The sequence below is a fragment of the Periophthalmus magnuspinnatus genome, chromosome 11, assembly GCF_009829125.3.
Source record: "Periophthalmus magnuspinnatus isolate fPerMag1 chromosome 11, fPerMag1.2.pri, whole genome shotgun sequence".
Lineage (NCBI taxonomy): Eukaryota > Metazoa > Chordata > Actinopteri > Gobiiformes > Gobiidae > Periophthalmus > Periophthalmus magnuspinnatus.
This window is the reverse complement of record NC_047136.2, coordinates 5,739,300-5,764,705: the sequence shown is the minus strand read 5'-3', so window position 1 is coordinate 5,764,705 and position 25,406 is coordinate 5,739,300. Positions and strand designations below refer to the sequence as shown.

General features: G+C 40.0%; 1 protein-coding gene across 1 annotated transcript in view; it reads left to right on the top strand.

The window, feature by feature from the left end:
* adgrb2 (adhesion G protein-coupled receptor B2) overlaps positions 1-25,406 on the top strand; it is a 248,109-nt gene that overhangs the window by 93,214 nt on the left and 129,489 nt on the right. The window contains exons 5-10 of the mRNA XM_055225206.1: positions 9,905-10,069; positions 12,289-12,450; positions 14,677-14,778; positions 19,700-19,806; positions 24,464-24,658; positions 24,747-24,815. Of these exons, the coding sequence (XP_055081181.1) occupies positions 9,905-10,069; positions 12,289-12,450; positions 14,677-14,778; positions 19,700-19,806; positions 24,464-24,658; positions 24,747-24,815 (800 nt within the window). The remainder of the gene's footprint in view (positions 1-9,904; positions 10,070-12,288; positions 12,451-14,676; positions 14,779-19,699; positions 19,807-24,463; positions 24,659-24,746; positions 24,816-25,406) is intronic.

The window sequence follows — 25,406 nt, the reverse complement described above, 5'->3', positions numbered from 1 at the left end:
AAGCTGAACAGTTGTGAATTTCAGCTGTTTTGACAAGATAAATGTGCCGGATTTGAATTTCGTGTCCTTGTTGAAAGAGTCTATTCTTCTGCGGATCTTTTTCCACAAAGTTATTTTTTCTTTACCGCTTTTTCCAAATATGTTGAAATAATAAACATTTAAAGGCAGCTCTTGTGCTCCGGCTCCGTCGACTCCGGCTCCAATTTACTTTCCACTGAAAACCCGTCGTCTTTCTCTCTGTCAGGCTCGTCATTTTCGTTTAAAATGTTCGTATTAATTCGCTCCCCCCGCTCCCTGCTAAACCAGGCGTGTTACTTTCAACAGCCTCACTCTGGATTGGCTCTTTGGTTGCTATGATACTCGGAGTTGTAATACCAAATATGTAACTCTGCTCTATATTCGCCGCTATAACTGCTCTAGCCTCGATGAGCTTCTTTTGACTGGAGCTGAACGCTGTCGATGACGTCGCGGTCGCGCTCACTTATTCCACTTCTTTATATAGCCTATGGTCTGGAATCATAAACTGCATCCATCTGTCCGTTCTTGGGATGCACTTCTATATTATCACTTGTGTTTTTCATTCTCGAATATTCCCATTTTATTCAGATCTAAACGTATAACTTCTTTCACCACAGATACGTCAAAGTTTAGCGCTTTGTTTATTGATTCTGTTGCCATTCCTCCGTCCTTTTTTGTTCTCTTTTTTACTAATAAGATGCCGTGTTTGTTTCGACACAAGCGGGCCGAGCGTTCTTCTGATTGGTTTATCCGCCCGTCAATCACACCCATCAGAAATCTGGAAGGTTAAGTTCCAGACACATCTTTGTAAAATATTGTAAGTGCGTGATTTTGGCTAGCGTTTAAGCTGAAACATGAAAACATAACCCCAGTAATATTCAGTCGAAATAGACAAATTGGTTCAAAATGTACATTATATCTGCATTTAAGAACACTATTATCCCACATAGTTCTTACTTTACATCGGTTTAAGACTCTTCCCACTCTGAGACTTTGAGTACTTCTTTAAGGTAGCGGTTAAACTCATAGCTCTGAAGCTTGTGCTCTCTCTATGGTTGGCTTGGTTTAAATTGCCCAGCGGCCCAGGGGCTTGGCTCTTTAGGTATTGTCTCAGAGATTACCTATTAGGTCCCATACCTTGTCAAGCACAGTAATAAGTCGCCAGCGCAGCCCCATCTAATTCTGGTGTGGAAGCGACCGCAGGACTTTCTCCCAATCTGGCTCGGACTGTCCAAGTGAGACATCTTGATCAGACAGCCAGTGGAGTGGAATACGGCCGGGTGCAGATTGAAATAAAGTCACAATAGGAAAAAAAAAAAAAAAAAAGAAATTGAAAAAAACTCCTCTCATTCTGATGCCAGGGAGGCCATTGCACACCTGCACCATTTGCTCCTCTTTAAGCAGACAGCAGTCATGGGCATGTGCGACAGTGGCTCAGTTGGTAGAGTGTTTGTCCGCTAATCCAAAAGTTGGCAGTTTGAATCCCGCTCTCGACGTAAAGGCCATTAGTAGAGCCGTCAGATCCGCTAACCCACAGGTAGGCGATGCAATTCCAGCTCTCACGACTGTCCCTCACTATAACACAGTTCACCTTTCTCAGCCTCATTGTTTTGTGGATTTTTTGAACGTGCATTGTGTTGTGCGTCCTGATTGGCTAAGGGACTGTAGACCATTGTCCATCAGTCTCCTCCGTGCCGTGTCTCCTGTACAGTACAGAATGTGTTCAGACAAATTTACATAAACGTTGGATCGCAGTGTGACTCTGAAGTGCTGTACGTTTGCAATTTGTTTTCTCCCCGACAAAACCCACAATGTCGATGAAACGTTCTGCACCGACAAAGACGCCTACGAAGGTTTGAACTTTGAGAGAGTTTAAAAAAGAGAGAAATGTGAGAAAAGTGTATAAAGTGTGTGGTGAGGGGTTTTACAGCTGCAAAACAAATAGAATAAATGTAAAAAATAAAGCTGATAGTTCGTGGATTTCGCCTCTTGCAGGTTATTTTTTAGAACGTAACCTCCGCAATAAACAAAAAGTGTTTGTTCCGGATCCCAACCAAAAACGCAGATGTATTTACCTTATGGTTAATAATGTCTAATGGGTCTAATGTTATCTCTGTGTGCACAAATGATTAAAAATTAAACATTTACTTTGTATAGTTTGAAAAAGTGGAAGCCCTATTGAAACACACACAACTGTAAACATATTAGCCATAAAAAGATTCAATATAAGTGGATTTTCTGTAAAGTTGTATAGGCCCCACCCCTGAACTTCATCTGAAAATATGACAGTAAACTTAAGTTATATATAAGAATTTTATAAAATAAAGGCAAGGCAAGTTTATTTGTATAGCACAATTCGTACACAAGGTAATTCGAAGTGCTGTAGAGAATAAAAAATACATTAAAATCACAATAAAACAAATCGAAACATAAATAATCACAAATAATCATCATAAGATCAACATTAAAGGACAAAAAGTACAGACTAAAAACCTTACTACTGACCAGCTGACTACTTTGCGGATTTTGCCTAATGCGGGTTATTTTTAGAACGTAACCCCTGCGATAAACGAGGGACCGCTGTACTGTTGTCGTGTCCTTGGGCAAGACACTTTAACCCACCTCGCCCCCAGTGTCTGTGTACAAATGTGTGAGTGAATGGGTGAGTGGTTCGTTGATATAAAGTGCTTTGAGCGTCTTCAAGGTGGAAAAGCGCTATGTAAAAACGTAACCACAGACTAAAGTTCGAAATATCTGTGAGCTCGGTTCGTTTGGGCTTGTCGTGAAAACACCAGTTTGATTTGGCGCGGACTAAAATGGTAAATGGTCATATTTTTACGTAGCGCCTTCTGGACGTGGTCGCTGCACGGTCCCAATCAGACTCCAGTGCGGTTCGCTTTTGACGCCAGTGAGAAATAACTTTAGAAACCGTGAAGTATTCTGTTTCTCAGTTTTTTAAGACAGTAAAAGTCAGGTATTTTCCTTTTCCTTCTCCAAATCCATTTTACATGGCAAATCTGACAGCTGCATTCATTCTTTATGTCTTATTCTGAGGCTTTATAACACCCGCCAGAGTAAATGGGTGAAGTGTTCTATTTCTATCTACAAATACACTTTACGGTTCTAAACAAATCTGTGTCTGCGTCTATTGTACGGATAGTGGGATAACGTTTTTTTTTTGCTGGATTTTACGTGGCGACACAACATTTTACAGGCCAATCACAATTAATACAGATGGGGGCAGCTAAAATAAAGTTTTTTGGGGGTATTTCATAGCTAAGTACAATGAAATCAATAGGAAAAACTGTCTCTTGCGCCCCCATCTGGCAGCATGACATCATCACATCTATAATCTCAAAACTACCAATTCTCTGATTTTTATTCTGGGTCATAATTAGTAGAAAAATGTGCATTGCGCCATTACGTAGAACTATACCGGGTGTCGTTTTGCTCAAATTTGATTATCTTTGCATCATAAAACATCTTTTTTCTTATATTTCACATCAAGTGTCTAGATTATGATGTTCTTTGAAAGCATTGACATTAAGCTTTGTCAATTTCTGTCATTCCATTTGTTCTTGTTTACGGCAGATTTAGCGGAAATAACATCCTAAATGGATTCACGGAGCGGAACTTACACAGCGTCAGACTTTGCCAAACAATAAAAAGGGTGGACTCTGATCTTTTTGGGTTTTTTTTTTATACCAGGCTGCTATTCTGACTCAGTTTACTCTCCGATAAGTGCTATACGCTAACGTCGCTAAGGCAGATAATTACAAATCCTTACCGCTCACTTCTGCAGCCCGTCTGATATTCTCAGCAGAGTTATAATTTTCTGTTTTTCACTACAGTGCCTTCGTAAGGATAATATTTAAATAAAACTGTCCCCGTTGCCAGACAAAGCGGCTGTGAAGTGCGGGGAGTAGCGGGACGACATCATCTCAAGTATAGCCTATGGGAGGGTTCGTGCCGTGCTGTTTTGGGAGCGCTGATGGAGAGTGGGGTTTTAGGGAAGGAATAAATAAATAAATATGACTGTCTTCTTCTAGTGCCTGGAGGAAATTTGTGAATGTGTGTTTTATTGTGCGGGCGAGAGTGTATTTGTGTGTGTATGTGTGTGTGGAGGGGGCAGTTCAAAGGCAGCGGAGACCAGAATGTTGCTGCTTTGATTGATCTTTTCCTCGTAGATATCTGCTTGTGAAGTCTTGTGCAATATAGGACGCACTGTTCCGTTCTATAACTGTAAAGTGTGTGTAATGAATATGCATACGAAAAGACGGCGAGTGGGTAACACGGCAACAAGAAACAACAGCAAAAACCAAAAAGCGTATGTCAATTTTCTTCAAAAAGGCATTATAGTTTTCATTTAATAACTTCTTCAGTACTTTACATAGATGTGAGTCGGGTCATTGTTGAATCTTCCTGAGTTCAGATGAGTTCAGTGTGATTGACAGGTGGACGAGCCAATCAGGTACATCCGTATTGAAACCAATATGGCGGCTTATGAGGAGAAAAGAAAAGGAAAAAACATATCACAGGTGACTATCTGTGCAATCCCTCAGTCGTTCAGGTCTGATCCATAGCAAAAGATGAAATTTAAATCTGTCAACTGGACAAATCGTAGTTTTCAGACAGATATAAGGCAGTGTCCGGCAGTAATCTGACCAGAACTGAAGTAGCGGCTTGGATGAGCAGTGAAACGTCTTCATTCCTACAACGTTTTGTCCAGTTGACAGATTTAAATTTCGTCTTTTGCTATCACAGATGACTGGAAAACATGGCAGATTTCTGTAGAACCAATGACCAAAGCACTAAACTCTAAACTGTTAATCTGAGCAGACTGACACCGCGCGGTAAAAATATTCAGACAGATATCATTCTGGATTGACAGGCAGAAACTACATCCTTCATAGAGGTTTAACAGTGAAGAAAAATCAACTTTTAACCAAGTGGCAACGATGTTCTCTCATCTGTTTACTCAGACTGACTCATGCACGTTTGAGTGATCCTGTATTGTCCTGCATCTGGGGCTTGAGTGCTCAGGAAATCTCTGTTTTCATCTACTCCCTTTCTGTTCTTTCACTGTTCTTACTTGTGATTCGTGAAAAAATATCATGTAGCCATTTTTCAACAATAAAAAGCTACCCCGACTCTCACCAGATTGATAGGTGTAGCTGAGTTCTGCACATCAGTCTGGGACGGCTCTCGCTGAAAACGATCGGAACCGGTGATCGGAGCGTTCAAACAAATACTTCACATTGATTGGTGGAAGCGTCGCAACGGCAGAACAAGCCGAAAAATCAAACTTTACGACTTCAATCCAGCTGAGAGACAAACGCCTGTCTACAAATGCACAAGATAGTCAGTATTTCTGCTTGACGTCACTGTGATTGTTTTGGTCGGTTCGGCGCTGGCTGCTGCCCTGTGATTGGTCAGTGACATGCAAACGCTTCAGCCGGACCTGTACAAGATGGATTCTCGAGAGTCTGTGAACTCACATTTTGCTGCCAAGGCTAATAAAAACACTGTTAATAAAAATCTGCTGCTTGCTACAGTAAAATGCCACTATGAAGAGGTCGAGCTTCTCAGTTGTGTAATTTTGAGCATGGATCCATTTCTGTTTTTATGCAACATCTAGAATAATCATCTACATAAACTAATTACAGGGGTTCCTCGTTTATCGTGGGGGTTACGCTCTAAAAATAACCCGCAATAGGCAAAATCCGCGAAGTAGTCAGCTTTATTTAAACTTTTCTCACATTTCTCTCTCGTTTAAACTCTCTCAAAGTTCAAACCTTTGTAGGCGTCTTTGTCGGTGCAGAACGTTTCATCGACATTGTGGGTTTTGTCGGGGAGAAAACAAATTGCAAACGTACAGCACTTCAGAGTCACACTGCGATCCAACATTTATGTAAATTTGTCTGAACACATTCTGTACTGTACAGGAGACACAGCACGGAGGAGACTGATGGACAATGGTCTACAGTCCAACAGCCAATCAGGACACAGAACACAATGCACGTTCATACGCTGTAAAAAAGCATGAAAAATCAATTCAATCACCTGATTCGGTCACTGATTTGATGTGTTCACACTGGTCCTGGTTTGAGCCCAGTTTAGTCAGAATGTAGACTTTGTTTAGTCCTGTTCTAGTTCTGGTTTAGTTCACGGTTTAGTCCCAGTTTGGCTGTGGTGCGTATGCAAGTAGTAAAGTAGTTGTCAATCTGTTTGTTTGAGCGTAAAGCTGCACTAACGAGAAAAACACCAAATCCCACGTGTCAGATCATTCGAGAGTCAGATCCCGTTTAAATTCCATAAATCCCCCACCGCTACAATACACCACAACCAAAGCAATTAGTTAAACTCAATCTAATCTTTGTTATTTCCAAAATTGAGGTTTAAACGAACAACAACAGGCAAAGTTGAGTGGTTAGCGTCGCAAGAAGGTCCTGGGTTCTGTGTCGATCATCCACAAAGCGCGCTCTCTCTCCAAATACAACACGTGCCTTTCTGGTCGTACTAATTTGTTCTGCTTTCATTTTAGAGCAAAAGCCATAATCTACAAAGCTCCAGAGTGGGCAGCAGTTGGCACAAAACTGCACATTGAATGGTCTGACACCTCCTGCTTTTCTTCACAGTATAAACAACCACTTCACGTCCAAGTTCATATGTGCCGTATACATGTGCGAGATTTAGTACCACTCGGAAAGCCTGTGCCATATTTACGAACTACTCCCAACGTAAACAGGGATTTCTCACACTGTGGGTCGAAATAACTGCTTGGAGATCTTATGTGGGTTGAAGGCAGAGTTAAACTGGAGTATCGCCATGGTGACACGGAGCCCACGTTGTTATTGACCACATTACCGAAGAGTGTTGGCGATGTGGTCCCATTGAGGGAGCCAGACAAATGCATTTACAGGACTGTACTTCACTTGTTCCATGTGAAAGCCCCTGTGTGTTCAATGTGTGACTCAATACATCATTTAGAGAAGAAAAAGAACACCGCGGATTGCCTTTGCGGTTAATATAAAGTGGTCCAGTCCAGAATCACTGCGGGAAGTTTATTGTTTACAGCACTGCCGGGCCCTTAGAGGTATTCGTGATGTAGGTCGTTCTACTTACAATGTGATTTAGAGCAGAAGTATTAGACAGACGTGTTGAATATTGCAGTTATTCAGTCCTGCATCGCTTAAACGACGTGAAATCTGAATTTGGGAACGTGCAGCCGATTCGACGATGTCTTCTAGCCGTGTAAATAATTTGACTCGTAATGAAAGATGTGTTGAAATAAGTGAGAAACATCAAGTAAATCATGTAAGCTGAGGGATTTTCAAACTAGGAAAGGAGGAAAAATGTCTTTAAATCTGCCTAACTTGTTCCTATCTCTCCGTGGCCCTTTGGCGCGTCGCTAATATTCACATGCATGATTTTGCAGACAGAGAAGTGTAACAGGATGGACCACGAGCGCACGGACCATTGATCTAAACTTCAAGGCGTCCGACAGCAACGCACGCAGCTGTACTTGTAGATTTTTTGTATTTTTTCTTATTTCTGTGTTTGCTATTGCTCATTTCTTTTACAGTTACATGTGGGTGGCTCACTGTGCTCTCATGTTGTCACAAAATGTCGTCTTTATTACAAATTTTATGACGGCAAAACGTACACATTTACAAGAGGCACGTTCTGTAATGCAGTGTTAAATCACGTATACTGGTAAAAATCGACTTTTTAGAGCTTTTAACCGTGTTACAGTTGTTTCCTCTCAACATTAACTCACCCAAAGTTGCATTTTAGTGATTTTTCGAGACGCCATTTTGCCGATAAACCCTCGTTTTTACCGCCATAGTACACGCGCACTGTCACATACTTACTTCATTCTTCAATTTTTGTTTTTTAATCGATGATACGCACAGGAGTCGGCAGCGTCGCAGCGTCATTTTGGTACAAATGATAAAAATTTCCACTGCTCGCTAGCGTGATCTGCATCTATCCGAATCTTTGTTGTGATGACATTTACGGCGACGTCAGCTCCCGTTGGGTGCCGTAGTTTTCTAACACGGAAGTCAACGGATTTGTTTATTTTATTAAGTCATTTTAGGTGAATATTCTGATTTAAAATGTGCAAATTTTAACATAAAGACCCACAAGTGTCATAGATTATAACTATAGAGCGACACAAGCACAATAAATCGGCCGTAAGTAAATACATCTCAAATTGTTAGAACTACCAAAATAAAGATTCATATTCTCGATGTGCAGTGCTCTTTTGTAAATGTTCACTTTCTATAATCTGGCACAAACATAGAACGCTAAAGCTCTTACATTCGAGAGTAATGTCTTGCGCTGTAAGACTAGTTTTGATGTTGACGTTAGCTTTCATGCATATTATAGTAATGGGCTGCCTGCTGTGTTTTATTCTAAGCATTCAAATATAGCTGTGCCTTTACTTATGTATTAACAATGGGAAACTAACTCACTCTGTTTGTGTTTCTTCTTTCTTCTTGTGTTTCTTCTTTCTAAGGCACAGAATCCAAACAGATTTATTTAAACAATATGACTAAAAACACATACATATATGACTTCCAAGTGCATTTTGTATTTTTGAATTTTACTCTAACTAAACAGCATTTCCTCGTAGTTTTGATGCTTTTCATTAGGGTCTCACTGTTTGTCTTCTTACTTCCACAACATAAAATAAATGGACATAGCTAACCTGCTAGCCGCTACGTTCCAAATAGGAAATGAGCACAGATGCGCTTCCGGCTCGTTCGTATTAACCCGCTCTACATAATCCTGCTGTTTTTATTTCGCTATTTGTCTGACTCAAAGATATGAACATTAATAAGAGACAAATCATCTGCCTTTTTTCCCCAAAGTCGCTCCTGCTAGCGTTAGCAACACGTTTGATTGACAGTCACGCACATAGACTGTACAGTGGTCCCTCGTTTATCGCGGGGGTTACATTCTAAACATAACCCACAATTTACAATTATTCTCTATGTTTTTGTCTGTAAAACCCCTCACCACACACTTTATACACTTTTCTCACACAGGCGTTAACATTTTCTAACATTTCTCTCTCGTTTAAACTCTCTCAAAGTTCAAACCTTCGTAGGCGTCTTTGTCGGTGCAGAACGTTTCATCGACGTTGTGCGTTTTGTCGGGGAGAAAACAAATTGCAAACGTACAGCACTTCAGAGTCACACTGCGATCCAACGTTTATGTAAATTTGTCTGAACACATTCTGTACTGGACAGGAGACACGGCACGGAGGAGACTGATGGACAATGGTCTACAGTCCAACAGCCAATCAGGAAAAAGAACACAATGCACGTTCATATGATGTAAAAAGAAAAAAAAACGTTCAAATTTCACCAAAAAAATCTGTGAAACTGCGAGTTTGCAAAAGGCGAACCACGTTATAGCGAGGGACAACTGTATATATAAATGGACATAGCTAACCTGCTAGCCGCGGCGTTCCAAATAGGAAGTGAGCACAGACGCACTTCCCGCTCCATCGACTTTTCGTAACTGCTGCTGCTATCCATAAATCAAGATACAAACATTAATAACAGACAAATCAGGCAATTTCTTTCTCGAGGTTGCTCCTGCTAGCGTTATCAACAGCTTTGACTGACAGCGTTGCTAAGCGAAAAGGGACGTTACCTTCAACAGCCTCGCTCCTGATTGGCTCTTTGGTTACTACTCATGGTCCTACTGGTTCCTAACATGGAAATCAGCTCCAAATTGGCTCTTATAACCGCTCTGGCCTCGATGAGCTTCATTTGACTTGGGTGACGTCACACTCGCTCAGTCCACTTCTATGTTCCACACACTAACCTATATGTTCCCTTTTGTTTTTGTTTTTTTTGCTTCTTTCCAGTGGAGGGCCAGTGGATGGAGTGGGGCCCCTGGTCGCGTTGCAGTGTGACGTGTAACACGGGGACCCAGCAGAGACAGAGGCGGTGTAGCGCGTCGGTACACGGCTGGGCTGAATGTAAGGGCCCCCATCAGGAGAGCCGAGACTGCGCCAACCCGGCCTGCAGCGGTAAGACCTACAAACCCCTTAATCTTTGGGTTTCTCGCTAACGCAATACATATTCCACACAGCAGCAATTTGTGAGTTGGGACCTAATTTGGTTGATAGATCTTTACAAACTGCATAGGCCCAGGGGAGCAGAAATATACTTGTGTTTAAAATGAGACCAGGCCCCACAATGTGCCTCTAACTGCATATTCGCCCGACGACAATGCCCTACTACATTTACATAATTGCTCCAAGACTTTATAGACTTTATTAAAGACGGGGCATTATGGGAAATTGACTTTTTGATCTTTCTACCGTGTTTAAATGTTGCCTCATCAAAAACATGCCCGAAGAGGTTTTAAATATCATCCATGCACGTTTGAGTAATTTAGCGATCTCTCCCAGCACTACTGGAACCCTCCTGTGAGATTCTGTCCGATGCTCCGCCCACAAGCCTACGTCGCCCATTCTCCCACGCGACAATTTTACATAAATGTGCAAAAACATGATGTAAAACTGTACACAGTAACGTGACAAACCTGATGTGATCTGCAGTAGTTTCATTAGCGGGATGTGCACTGTTTGTAATTTGATAGTGCTCTGAAGGGGGAGTGGCTTAGTGCAGAGAGCAAAGGGAGGGGAGACTCAGAAACTTCAAAAAACATGTCTCGGCAGAATATAGCATTTTCTAAACAATAAAATGTATCATGATGACCTAAATATGTTATGTGTTAGCAGTTAATACCCCATAGAAGTGTAATACCTCCTCTTTAATACCCCATAGAAGTGTAATACCTCCTCTTTAATACCCCATAGAAGTAAAATACCCTCTCTTAAAACCCCATAGAAGTAAAATATGCCCTCTTTAATACCCCATAGAAGTAAAATACTCCTCATTAATACCCCATAGAAGTAAAATACTCCTCTTTAATACCCCATAGAAGTAAAATACCTCATCTTTAATACCCCATAGAAGTAAAATACACCCTCTTTAATACCCCATAGAAGTATCTTTCAAGACTTTTTTGTCAGCACTAATCAAACTTTTTTTTTTATAGCTGGATGCTCTTATTGACACAAAACTGTTCATTTATAGGGACTTTAAAAAGAGTTTACAAACTTGTAAACTGGTGGTCCCTTTTAGCTGGGCTTAAGTAAAACATCATTTTACTAATGAAATAAATACATTTTATATTTCTGTAGCAAGACAAAACAAGTCCTCTGGGGCACAATAAGTCCCCCAAATCCAAACTTTGGTGGCCATTTATTACTGAACACTGAAATCTGATTTATAAAGGTCTTGGCCTGATCTTGTGGACATCTTAGATTTTTTACTCAGAAAATTGGTCACAGCATTTACCCCACGTCTGAATATTCATGAAGAGCCAGGGCTTCTTGGTACTTGGTTTGATCTGTTCTAGTTCTGGTTTAGTCCTAGTTTAGTCCTGGTTTAGTCCTGGTTTAGTCCTGGTTTAGTCCTGGTCTAGTCCTGGTCTAGTCCTGGTTTAGTCCTCGTTAAGTCGTGGTCTAGTCCTGGTCTAGTCCTGGTTTAATCCTGGTCTAGTCCTGGTCTTGTACTGGTTTTGTCCTGATCTATTACTAGTTTAGTCCTGCTTTAGTCCTGGTCTACTCCTGGTTTAGTCCTCGTTAAGTCCTGGTCTCGTCCTGGTCTAGTCCTGGTTTAGTCCCGTTCTAGTTCTGGTCAAGTCCTGGTCTAGTCCTGGTCTAGTCCAGGTTTAATCCTGGTCTAGTCCTGGTCTAATACTAGTTTAGTCCTGGTTTAGTCCTGATCTAATCCTGGTCTAGTACTGATGGTCTAGTACTAGTTTAGTCCTGGTTTAGTCCCGATCTAGTCCTGGTCTAGTACTGATTTAGTCCTTGTTTAATCCTGATCTAGTACTGGTTTATTCCCAGTTTAGTCCTGGTTTGGTTCCTGTTTAGTACCAGTCTAGTCCCGGTTTAGTCCCGGTTAAGTCCTGGTCTAATCCTGGTCTAGTCTAGGTTTAGTTCTGGGTTTAGTCCCATTCCCAATTTAGATTTTGTGTTTTACTTATCATGAATGTTTTCTTTACTTAACCAGGTTTTTCCCATTGACATTAGTGGATTCCTTATTGTTTTATATATTTATAGTTTTATTGTGGACACGTCCTCAGTCTCTCACGTCCCACATTTCATCACGTCCCCTCAGTCTTCACATTCAGAGGTGGAGGATGACGTTCTTGTCCGTGTTTGTGGAACAGGTGGAAACTGGGGCATGTGGAGCCACTGGAGTCTGTGCAGTAAGACGTGCGACTCGGGCTGGCAGCGGCGTTTCAGGACGTGTGAGACCAGCGCGGGACAGAACACTCCCTGTGAGGGCTCGGCAGAGGAGGTCCGCTCTTGCAACGACAACAAGTGTCCGGGTAACTTTGATTTTTATGGTAATACACTGAAATATGAAAAAAAATAAACGTCATTTGATAATTAGCCTTAAAGTGGACCTATTCCTATTGTTTTTTGAGTGATTCATGCAAGTTTGAGTCATTTTCAATCATTTTTAAGACGCCATTTTGCTGATCTATCCCCGTTTCCACCGCCAACAGCACACGCCCACCGTTCAGCACTTACCTCAGTCCCAAATTTTACTTTCTTAATTAGCGATGCATGTAGGATTTGTCATTTTGGTACAAATAAAAACAAAAAAATCCACAGTTCGCTAGCGTAATCTGCAACTATCCAACAGAGGAACTAATGGCTGCACGACGCGTTTTTTGCGACAACGACTACCATTGGTGACCGCCGTTTTAGTAAGCGGACTTGTTTCTTTGATTAAATCGTTTTAGATCAATATTGCGACGTAAAATGTGCAAATTATAACATAATAATCCACAAGTGTCATAGATTAAACTATAGCGCAAACACAAACACACAGACACAGTAGGTCTTAAAATAAAGGATGAACAAAGACTTAATTCATAATGAACAAACAGCTTATTAAGAATGATTTAGGCTTAGTAACTATTTAGTTAAAGGGTTAGGGTCTTATTCAGTCACTAAGCCTGAAAAAAATGCATGTGTTCATTATGAATTCAGTCTTTGCTAATAGCCTTAATAAAGCTTTGTTAGTATGTGTTATTATAAAGTGCTATTTTTTCATTCATTCTACTAAAACTGTGTACTTTAAATGAACCTAAAATACATATAAGACAGAGGTACCCAGACTATTTTTTTTTTATTGAGGGCCACGTCTCAAAACATATTCAAAGCAGAGGACCACAGACCGATGATCAATGCAGTGCGGTACTTTTTAAACGGCTTTGACGGAGCCTCTGTGTATTAATAAGGCTTAAAATATATTTATTTTAGGTCTATGTCACGATGCAATGTGATGTTTGAGGTTATAGTGGTAGAAAAAGTTTAATTTCCTCTTAAAAGTACTGCTTATGATCCATTTGGACGGTCCGGGAGAAGGTCTGAGGGCCGATAAAAACTAATCTGAGTGCCGCATTTGGTCCCTGGGCCATAGTTTGGACACCCCTGATATAAGCTAAGACAATATTTTGAGTGAATTTGGTGCAAGTTCAAAACTGAAACGTGTCATGGATCATTAACAGGGACGTGTTTTTCAAAATACAGGAGATCATTTCAGATTCTCAAGGATTGAACTGAAGAACGATTAACTTAAGACCAGATGAGATTTAAGCGTCTGATTAACAAACGCACAAACGCACTTCAACTAGTTCTGCTTATTCGTAAAAAAACTTGGTCTCAACTGCGCTGGTCTGAAACTACTTTGCTGTTCACCCCTTCAAACCCAAAAATAATCCAGCCATTGGCATAAGTTCTATTTCTCCTTAATGTTTCTGGAATAAAACGTCTGTACAATTTGTCCAAGTGCGTGTGCTGAAAATACAGACTTTAATAAAGGCACTTTTCACTGAAGCGGATTGTGCGTGTGTGTGTGTGTGTGTAGCGAGTGTGTGTGCATGTGCCGCTCCAACTTCAGAAGCCGCTTTAGCTCTGACAACTTAAACTTTTGAGTGCCGCCTCTCCTGACCCCTTTGTTTAAAGTGACTCTCCAGCTCTCTCCCCTCCCTCCCTCTTTCCATTTTTAATTTGATTTTTGAACATTTTTACTCTGATTTTCCCTCGTCCGTTACTCGAGGATCTCGTCTGCAGCGCGCCGCCTTTTCTTCCATTTTCTCAGGCCTCTCCTTCATCTGCGCCGCATCGCCTCTGCCGACACTCGTCCGGCCCCCTCGGAGGATCTTCTGAGCGCTCTCCGGCGTTTTTTCATTAGGGTTATGAAAGAGGGGGGGGGGACGGCGGGAGGCGCGGGGTGGGAGGGGGCAGATGAATACGGCGTTGGGGTAAGATGAAGAGGGAATGAGATACTGACACTGACTGAGAGCACTGAGCAGCGTACGGGGGAATAAGATTGGGAGCCGCTGTAGAAGTAGTCCATTGATTTGAATGTTGTTTTTTTTGCGCGTTTCCTTTCTGTGCTGTGTAGCGTTGTGTGTGTGTGTGTGTGTATGTGTGTGTGTGGAGGCAGCTCGGAGTGGGATTTTGTTATTTTGCCGCGTTCCTTGCTACAGTGCATTTCAATTCACCTTTTGTAATGTGGTTTGGTCTGTCTGCTCCCACAGCTCCTCATGAGATCTGCAAAGAGGAGCAAATCCTCACCATGACGTGGAAGAGAGCCTCTGCTGGAGAGACGGTGTACAACAAGTGTCCAACCAATGCTACAGGTCAGTCATGGAGAATGGGTTATATGAAGAAATGTGAATGTACTTTGGATTTTTAGGTGAATTTTGAGTTAAATTGTCTGAAAAGATTGTGATTTTTACAGAGGGTTGCCAGATTTGGTCTCCTTTACATCAAATTTCAGCACAAAATGTAATAAAATGTGATATTCCTTATAAATATGAATGTACTTTGGATTTTTAGATTCATTTTTAGTTAAATTGTCTGAAAAGATTGTGATTTTTACAGACGGTTGCCAGATTTGGTCACCTTTACATCAAATTTTAGCACAAAATGTAATAAAATGTGATATTCCTTAGAAGTATGAACGTATTTTAGAGTTTTAGATGAATTTATGGTTACACAATCTGCCTCTCTAAACTCTACACGTGGCCAAAATTAATCTGTATGAGCAGTTATGGGGCAAACTTATCTTATTTGCAAAGAGAATTGTGGTTAAATTGTCTTAAATGATTTTTATGGGGGGTTGCCAGATTATGTCTTCTTTACAACAACTTTCAGCATAAAATGTAATAAAATGTGATATTTCTTAGAAGTATGAATGTACTTTGGAGTTTTAGATTAATTTATAGCCCAAAATGATCGCCTTTACAACAAATTCCAGCAAATTATTGTGATTTTTAGGGGGGGGTTACCAGATTTAGTCTCTTTTACAACAAATTCCAGCATAAAATGTAATAAAATGTTATATTCCTTACAAATATGAATGTACTTTTGAGTTTTAGATGAATTTATGGTTACACAATTGGTCTCTCTAAACTCTACAGGTGGAATGAATATTTATCAGCGGTTAAGGGGACAAATTTATCTTATCTGCAAAGAGTTGTGGTTAAATTGTCTGAAATGATTGTGATTTTTAGGGGGGTTGCCAGATTTAGTCTCTTTTACACCAACTTTCAGCATAAAATGTAATAAAACTTGATATTCTTTACAAATATGATTGTTCATTGGATTTTTAGATTAATTTAAACTCTACAGGTGGAAACTTTTTTGCTCGGCTGACCAAAATGAATATTTATCAGAGGTTAAGGGGACAAATTTATCTTATCTGCAAAGAGAGTTGTGGTTAAATTGTCTGAAATGATTGTGATTTTTAGCGGGGTTGCCAGATTTGGTCTCTTTTACAACAAATTCCAGCATAAAATGTAATAAAATGTCATATTCCTTACAAATATGAATGTACTTTGGAGTTTTAGATTAATTTACAGCCATAAATTTGTCTCCTTTACACCAACTTTTAGCATAAACTGTAATAAAATTTGATACTCTTTACAAATATGAATGTACTTTGGAGTTTTGCATTAATTTACAGCCATAAATTGGTCTCCTTTACAACAACTTTCAGCATAAAATGTAATAAAATTTGATATTCCTTACAAATTTCAGCACCCCTTCTCTGGCCAAATGACATCCCCTGCAGGGCACAGTCTGGCCCGGAGGCAGCCCTGCTCCAAAATAAGCAGACCACAGCATGTTTTCTCTGGGAGAGTTTTGCCTGATAACTCTAGACTCAAGTCCTCTGTATTATTTATTTCAGTGATGCATGGGAAACAGGTGAGCTCATTGGTCATCTATCATTCAGAGAAAAACCTAATTTGAGATTAAAGAGATTAAAAAGTGTTTTAATGCTTTGCTGCATTGACTCTGCAGAGATTTGCGCAGTTTTTCAGTACTATGTGGTATTTAATTTCTTTTTTAGACGCAAACTGTCCTGTTTGCTTTGATACAGACAGACCCTGGGCTAAACAGTCATTCTCGGACTTAAGGACGATAAAACCAATAAGTGTGGGGTCTTCTTCACTGGCCACACATGCATTTATTAGCATTAGTATCAATATTCTAAAGTTAAATGCTGAATAACACAGATTAAGCTGCCGTTCATTGTACGTGGGATGAGACTTTACTAAACGTCTTTGCGGTAATGGTTATAGCTTCTCTCTAAATGAAGAAAATGTTCTAAATCGTTAAGAAAACAAGTCTCTTTTTATAAAATGAAGTTAAATCTACGCAAATTAATGCAGTCTTAAACGTCATATTGATTTATTTCACATTTATTTTCCCCACTTTTCAATTCAGCTGGAAGTTCGCTAATATTTTTAAATAAACAAAACCCAAAGAAACCAGTAAAAGAGTGCTGAGACGGTGCTTTGTGCCCGAGTGGCATAAACACGGCACATTTGAGAGTGTTTTAGAGGTGCGGGCAGTATAAGCTAACTGCTCGTGCACTATCCGGCATTAATGCTTAATTAGTGCGGCAGATGTGTCCTGCAAGTACAAAGTCAATCCATATCTGTGCTTCAGTGCGTGGTGCAGACTGTGAACCAGACTCTCTCTTTTAAATTCCAAAAGCATACAAGAAGAACAAACCCCGCGCCTTGTTCTTTTTGATCCCCAGCGAAGAACAGCTGTCTAACTGCGCCTGTAAAAGAAATGGCTGGCTTCTACATCTGTCAAATGTAGCATTCAATTTCACCAAATATGTCTTTGCTTTGCTAACTAATGCATTTCGCTCGGTCCTTGAAATCCTTGGCATTTTAGCTGTTAAAATGCCATTAAAGTGATATTAGATTTTAAAGTGCACAGCAGCAGACGGGATAATCTAATCTCTTAACTAAATCTAGACTGAACACAAGGGACCTGCGCAGTCGTCTTGTTAATGAAGTCTTTTTATGTTGTTCATCTTCCTTCCACTTCCTTAAAAACATGTTTAGATTGACCCAAAAGTGCAATGGAAAACTTTTCAGACGGGGGGCGCTAACTCCATAAAGATGTTACCGCTCCGTTCCAGTTTTTATCGCTGAATCAAATGGACTATAAATGTGTTTTATTACTGCGAGTGCGCTTGCCTCTCCACATATCTGACTTGTACCGTGACCTGGCAGCACCACCTGTTCGTCTCTTGTCTGGGGATATATAGTTTTAATGCCATACTGTGGAATATCCTAGGCAACGCATAGGAAACAAAGTATTTAATTTATGTTCAAATGGAAGATGGAGGTGGGATTTTGTACATTTTCTTCTTCCCACTACTTTTTGAGCTTGTGTAGGAACAAATCTGTGAGATGTGGTTTGGGTGGGCTTGATGTGTGTGCTCAAAATGGAAAAAAAATAGAAAAGTTACTCAGTGCACCTTTAAATTCTTTATAGTAAATGACTCTTGTGAGGTTTAAGTCATGTTATAGTGCTGTTACTTCCTCAAAAACAGACCTGGAGTTGTGTTTTGTTTCATTCACATGTTTGAGTAACACTTTATTCTTAGTCCGTCTACATCTCCAAACCTCAAAATACTCGGTTCCACCTTGTGATGTCATCAAGTGTTCGTTTTCAAGTTAACAGCTCCTTTTACCTTCAGTAGTTCAGTAGAAATGGGCAGTTCCAGAGCTGAAATTATCCAAATGATTCTAGTGAAGGTGTGTTGTGTGAAGTTTAGGATGTTTTATTGATTGAAATGGTTGTGTATCAGCAAATTAAATGCGATTGAATTGGTTGGAATTTCTACTTACCTTACTCATGTGGTCGGCCATCTTTGGTGTTGCGGCCAAATGTGTCCCCGAGGAGCCGGAGCAACTTAACCTAATAGTGCACAACACATTTTGGGTTGCCTAGGCCACAATGCAAATTTTTAGAAGAACAATGCAAAAATATTCAATTGAGAATATTTTTAAGAGTTTAGAATGTTTAGAATATTTGTATTTTTTTTTGTAAAGGCATATTTCTTCACAAGAGACACACTGTTTCAAGAGGCACAATTGTTGTTTCTCATTTTGTTTTTACACTCAGGACAAATGTTGCTGTGTTCAGGGTCTTAATAAATAGTTTTTGCAAATCATTATTCAAATGTTTTATCAAAATAATTAAAAATGTCCACTTATGAGGACATTCGTTTTACATCACTAATTATTTGTTTTTACGCTCATCAGGTCCAATCAGCCTAAATAACAAAGAGAAATTAATAAAACGATGAAAGAGTTTGGGTCTTAGGAGGTTAAGAAGGATCCGGGTCAGACAACTGTGAGCTGAGGAGGAGGGGTGTCCAAAAATTTTAGCTTGTTGTATCTTGTTTGGTTTTTCACAGTTAAAACAGATCAATTTATGTAGAGTTGAGTTGTGATTGAGTAAAGATTTACGCTGGTTTGTTAGCAGTAACTTTTAACACGATTATGGGCTGTGCTGAATCTCACCTGTGCTGCAGAGTGGGCTCAACCAATTAAGGGAGGTGCTCTATGAAAGAAGCAAACCTCAGTCTGGAGCTACTGTCATGCTGGTTTTAAAATTTTCCTGTTATCGTAAATGTTTTTGGTGAAATATTAAATGCACTTGGGTCTGCTCTGCTCCTCATCAGACCGCTAAAGTTGCTATCCCGGCGATGTGTTTTCCGTTTGAGAGAAGAACTCAGTCTAAATCTGCAGAGTTTGTGAGTCAAATGTGTGTGAATGAAACAAAACACAACTCCAGGTCTGTTTGTGACGAGGAAACAACTTTAAAATAGAGCTCAGAAAGTAGTGTAAGATGGGCCCTTTAAGAAGAACAGAGTATGAAATGATATATGAAAAATAAATGACTGTAATCTACAAAGTCCAGTCATGTTTGTGCTTGGTCAGTGGATTTAGCATTAAGCCTGACAAATGCAGTGTTGGAAACGTCAAGCCCGGTAAAGGCATGGGGAGGTATTGATTTTGTACATGTTCAAGCTGCACTTTGCCTCACTGTGATCAGAGCTATTCCCTGGAAATCACTCGCAACGGGAAAATGGCAAACAAATCCAATCTAGTGTACACAACCAAAGAGTTTTTTAAGATTGACTAGAGAAAAATGTTCCCTGGAAACAATAATACACATATTTTTCAGTGGATGATTGTGAAATTTTTAAAAAAGTGCTCATTTTGGTTGCCTTTTTTCCCACAGGATCTGCTAGTCGTCGATGTTTGCTGGACAATAATGGCGTTGCTTTCTGGGGTCCTCCGAGCTTCGCTAGATGCATCTCACTTGAATATCGATATTTACACATATCTGTAAGTAAAACACGCCAGAAATGCAAAATGTAATTGTGTTTTGTGTTGTATTCATGGGTTTCAGCGTCCTGTTCTAAGTGTCATTTTTAGGTCTTTTTTTACAATTCAATTTCTGGTTTAAATTAACAATTGTTATGGCAACGGGCTAATTAATCAACTCAATAATTAATGAAATACTGTCTTAAAAAAGTGAAAAACCAAACGTATTTTCTGGAGTATAAATCGCACCAGCCAAAAAATGCATAATAATAATTTTTAAAAAAGCATATTTCACATATTAATTGCATCTGAGTATAAATCACACCACCAAAAACTGCATAATAATGAAGAAAAAAAACGTATTTCATATATAAATCGCACCAGAGTATACGTCGCACCAGTCAAAAAATGCATAATAATAAAAAAAAAAGCATATTTCACATATTAATTGCATCTGAGTATAAATCACACCACCAAAAACTGCATAATAATGAAGAAAAAAACACGTATTTTATATATAAATCGCACCAGAGTATACGTCGCACCAGTCAAAAAATGCATAATAATGAAAAAAAAAAAATTCACATATAAATTGCATCTGAGTATAAGTCGCACCCCCGGCCAAACTATGAAAAAAGTGCGACGTATAGTCCAGAAAACACGGTGGTTCATTTGAAGTTTATAAACGCTTTTCAGAATTTCTAAAGACTTTTACATTCACGGTCAGTCTAGCAGTAACAAGCATGCTAACAGCGTATTTCCTGATTTTCTGAACAGTAAAACGCTTTAGAATTAGATGCAAAGAGGACACGGCGGTTTCATTTTGACCTCAAGAGCTGCATTTACAATATTACAGTCGCTCAATTACCTGGCCCTAATATAACACTCTGAGCTCCTCCGCATCCACCACCGCACATCCACCCGCCCGCCTCGCTCTCTGATCAGCTGACGCCAGCCTCCTGTCTCCCCCCATCAGGACTGAACATAACACCAGGGGGGACAGGGCCTTCTCCACTGCTGCTGCTGCTGCTGCCCCCACCCGCTGGAACTCCCTGTGCAAACACTTCAGTCTCATCCACACTCACCGTGTTCAAAAAAGCCCTGAAAACTCATCTGTTCAAAACTACCTTCAAATAACTGCGTCTCTTTTAATTTGTCTGTGTTTGAGAAAAGCAAAAATACAGTGGTCCCTCGTTTATCGCGGGGGTTACCTTCTAAAAATAACCCACAATAGATGAAATCCGCGAAGTATCAGCTTTATTTTTTACAATTAGTCTATGTTTTTGTCTGTAAAACCCCTCACCACACACTTTATACACTTTTCTCACACAGACATTAACATTTTCTCACATTTCTCTCTCGTTTAAACTCTCTCAAAGTTCAAACCTTCGTAGGCGTCTTTGTCGGTGCAGAACGTTTCATCGACATTGTGGGTTTTGTCGGGGAGAAAACAAATTGCAAACGTACAGCACTTCAGAGTCACACTGCGATCCAACGTTTATGTAAATTTGTCTGAACACATTCTGTACTGGACAGGAGACACGGCACGGAGGAGACTGATGGACAATGGTCTACAGTCCAACAGCCAATCAGGACGCAGAACACGATACACGTTCATACAGTGTAAAAAAGCATGAAAAACTGCACTAAAAAATTATTATTATTACAATATGTCTGTACTGGAGCAAGACATTCGCTCAAATACAAAGAAAAAATCAAGTACAGACACTTTTATCACTCTGAAACCCCTGGATACCTTCTCCCATCCGCTTTGTACCCCCGACGTCTCCTTAAATGCATCCTATGGTATCTCTAATTAGCTTTTCTCACAGCTCACACTTATCAATTAATGACTGTCGCTAACAATGTCTTCATCAGCTCGCCTATATCTTCTGTCAATGAACTTCCACCTTTTCTATTTCCTCCTGATGGCTGGAGAAGATGGGGATTGTGGGTAGCGGAGCTGATGCACCGTTAGCTTCTGTTTCAACCCTTCATTAACGCCGCGGTCAATAATTAATTTTGTGTGATTGCCGTTATCTTCCGCTGTCCCGGGCTTTAACTTGTTCCCTCTAATGCTTCTGTATTGAGAAAACAACTCAGGTGTGCTCCGTTCTCTGGGACGCTGACCTCCAAATTGTAATAAAAAGTACAGCTTATGTTTGGGCGGTTGAGGAAACAACGTGCAATTTAGCGTGATTTAACAGATTTGCGAGATACGTTAAAACGAGGCAGTTGGGCTGTCACGATAACACATAGATACACTGCGATAAACGATAGTATTGAAAGTATTTTATTTTTAAATACAGTTGTTCCTCACTTCACGGATTTTGAACGTATGATCGTGCATTGTGTTCTGCGTCCTGATTGGCTAAGAGACTGTAGACCATTGTCCATCAGTCTCCTTTGAACTTTGAGAGTGTTTAAACAAGAGAAATGTGAGGAAATGTTAATGCCTGTGTGAGAAAAGTGTATAAAGTGTGTGGTGAGGGGTTTTACAGCTTTAAAACATACACTACCTGGCCAAAAAAAAGGTCACACACTCTAATATTTCGTTGTTCTGCCTTTAGCTTTGATTAAACACTGTGGCATTGTTTTGATTTCACTTCTGCAACGTCACAAGATTTATTTCCATCCAGTGTTGCATTCATTTTCCACCCAGATGTTGCATTGATGATGGTCGAGTCTGACGCTGCACAAAGCTTCTCCAGCTCATCCCAAAGATTCTCAATGGGGTTAAGGTCTGGACTCTGTGGTGGACAATCCATGTGTGAAAATGACGTCTCATGCTCCTGATCCACTCTGTCACAATTTGAGCCCGATGAATCCTGGCATTGTCATCTTGGAAAATCCATTGATGGAATAACCTGGTCATTCAGTATATTCAGGTGTCAGCTGACCTCATTCTTTGAGCACAGACTGTTGCTGAACCTAGACCTGAACAACTGCAGGAGGAGAGGACATATTTGTTTTGTTAAATCCAAGTGGTGACTTTTTTTTTTTTGGCAAGGGACTGTATATAATAATTGTAAAAAATAAAGCTGATACTTCATAGATTTCGCCTATTATAGTTTAGTTTTAGAACATTACATCTGCGTTAAACGAGGGGCCACTGTAGACAGCATCAGTGAAATGGCCTGAGCTCAAATAAATAGACAAAAAATGTACAGACAAAAAATATTGAACCCAAAATATATAGTTCCAGTTTATATTTACTGAACGATAAGTCGATATGGTAATCATCATGACAGGCCTACAAGCTAGCTGGGTTATGAAAGTTCAACACAAAAATGAACTTACACAGACAGTCAATATCTTGTAATTAAGAAAGTCTTGTTTATTTTACTTGTTAAAATGCTTCACTAAGTCATTGGCACAGTGTCAAACTGTCACTGACTTGGCAGTTAATTGTAGAGCAGACAGACAATTGATTGGCTTGTTACTCCGAGGGAAATTCTATTTACTTATTTTATTTTTTTTTAACAAAGCAATAAAACTTGATTTACATGTTAAGCAACTGAGTGCACAGTGGGCTACCTTTCAACTGCAAACCTCAATTTGTACTGGCTTAGAAATATTTTAAGAAGCAATGTACTAGCATAATATGAGGCCCAGGTCGACAGCAGGGCAAAAGGGTTAATTGCAACCTCATTTTAGGTTGACTAAATAATGACTCGTAATGGAGGAGTATTGTCTTTGCACTCCTCAGATGTACTCTCTGTCAGTTCTGTCTGGACCTGCTGCTGCTAGTATGACTCTAACTTTATGCTCTTATTACACCACCTGATGCAGTTTTATATTTGACACTAGAGTAAAGTAATATGGTGGAAAATGTAACAATAAAAACGTCAAAATTTGTAATATCAATATAACTGATATTAGGACTCACGTCTTTAGTGCAAACGTTTAGAAGTACTTTGCATAAACCCATTTTGTGCCCAGTTTGAGTCCGAACGTAGATGTGGTTTGGTTCTGTCGTAATCCTGGTTTATATGGTGTCATTTGAGTATCTTTAAGTTGAGCGCGTACACAGAAATTGAAGGCAAATCGAGGAAAATTGCTGAGATAGTATCATGTCAAAACGTGATACTGCTGATGTTTTTTTTTTAATTCCAATTTGACAGTTGTACGCTGATATTAAATTGTACAGATTGTAAAAATGTAACGATAAACCTACATTTGGGTTGTCCATGACTGTCGAAATCGACTCAACCTCTAAATCTGTGATCGTCTGTTCAGGTCTTGCTTTGATGACGTATTTCTGTTGAAGAAAAAAAAAAAAGAGAGCAGATGCAGGCAGAAAGAGAGAGGGCGCTGGAGGGTAAAGAGTGCGCAGAGACGCCAACACCGGGCACTGTCGGGCATATGCGCACTCGTTTTCACATTTTCATTTTACTTTTAGTTACCGCGCTTTCGATTTTTGTCTACGCACTCTTAATTTAAACATTTAACCCAGGTCTAGTTCCAGGTTAGTCCTAGTTTTGTCCCAGTTTTGATGTGGTCAATGTGTAAACGCACCGTAAATCAACAGTCTATAATCGTTGTCAATAATGATGTGGTTCTGATAATTGACATTTTCGTTGTCGATAATAACGTGGTTCTGAATCAAAGTTGTCATGACCTTGGTCTATAAATGCAGTGTCCTTCTCCTCTCACACATGTTCTCTCTGTGCCGCAGTTACGAGAGCATCTGGCGAAGGGTCAGAGGACCCTGGCCGGGGAGGGCATGTCTCAGATCGTACGGAGTCTCCTGGAGCTTTTGCAGAGGAGGAGCTACTACAGTGGCGACCTTCTCTTTTCCACGGAGATCCTACGAAATGTGACGGACACCTTCAAAAGAGCAACCTACATTCCAGCTCCCGACGACGTGCAGGTACAAACCATTCTGATGATGATGATTCAGAGCTTTAGTTGCGCTTTAACTATTCAACTAACTCGATGCTTTTGCCTTTTTTTTACAGAAATTTTTCCTCATAGTCAGTCATATGTTGGACATGGAGAATCTGGAGAAGTGGGAAGACGCGCATCAGGTAATTTTTTGTTTGTTTTGTTTGCCATTTTCTCATGATTTGCAAATTGTACATAGAGATAAATGTAATAATTTCACAACCCTTATAACATTATGTGTATGGGGCTGTAACCATAGACTGTATAAAGCGTTTAGCTCCAAATGAAGCTCATCAAGGCGAATTTGGAGCTGAGTATCATAGCAACCAAAGCGCCAAACCTGTTTCTAACGCTAATGGGAGCAACCCAAGGGAAAGGCATCTCATTGGTCTGTTATTAATGTTCATATCTTGATTTAGGGACAAAATAGTGAAATAAAAAAGAATCATAGAGTAGATTAATGCCAACATTTTAAGAGCTAAACAATAAACGTGACAGCAGCAGAAACTGACATAAACAGAGGTGACAGTTGTTCAATAGAAAGTGAATTGAAGACAGAGTCGATGCAGCTGGATGTGCATTCATGCTCACTTCTTCTCTGGAAAGCAGCGGCTAGCAGGTTAGCTATGTCCATTTATATATACAGTCTACGGTGCTACCCTTACCCTTGACCTAAAATGGAATAAAGTTTATCTGTGCATCGTAGTGTTAAGGTAATTCTTCAACTGCAGGGC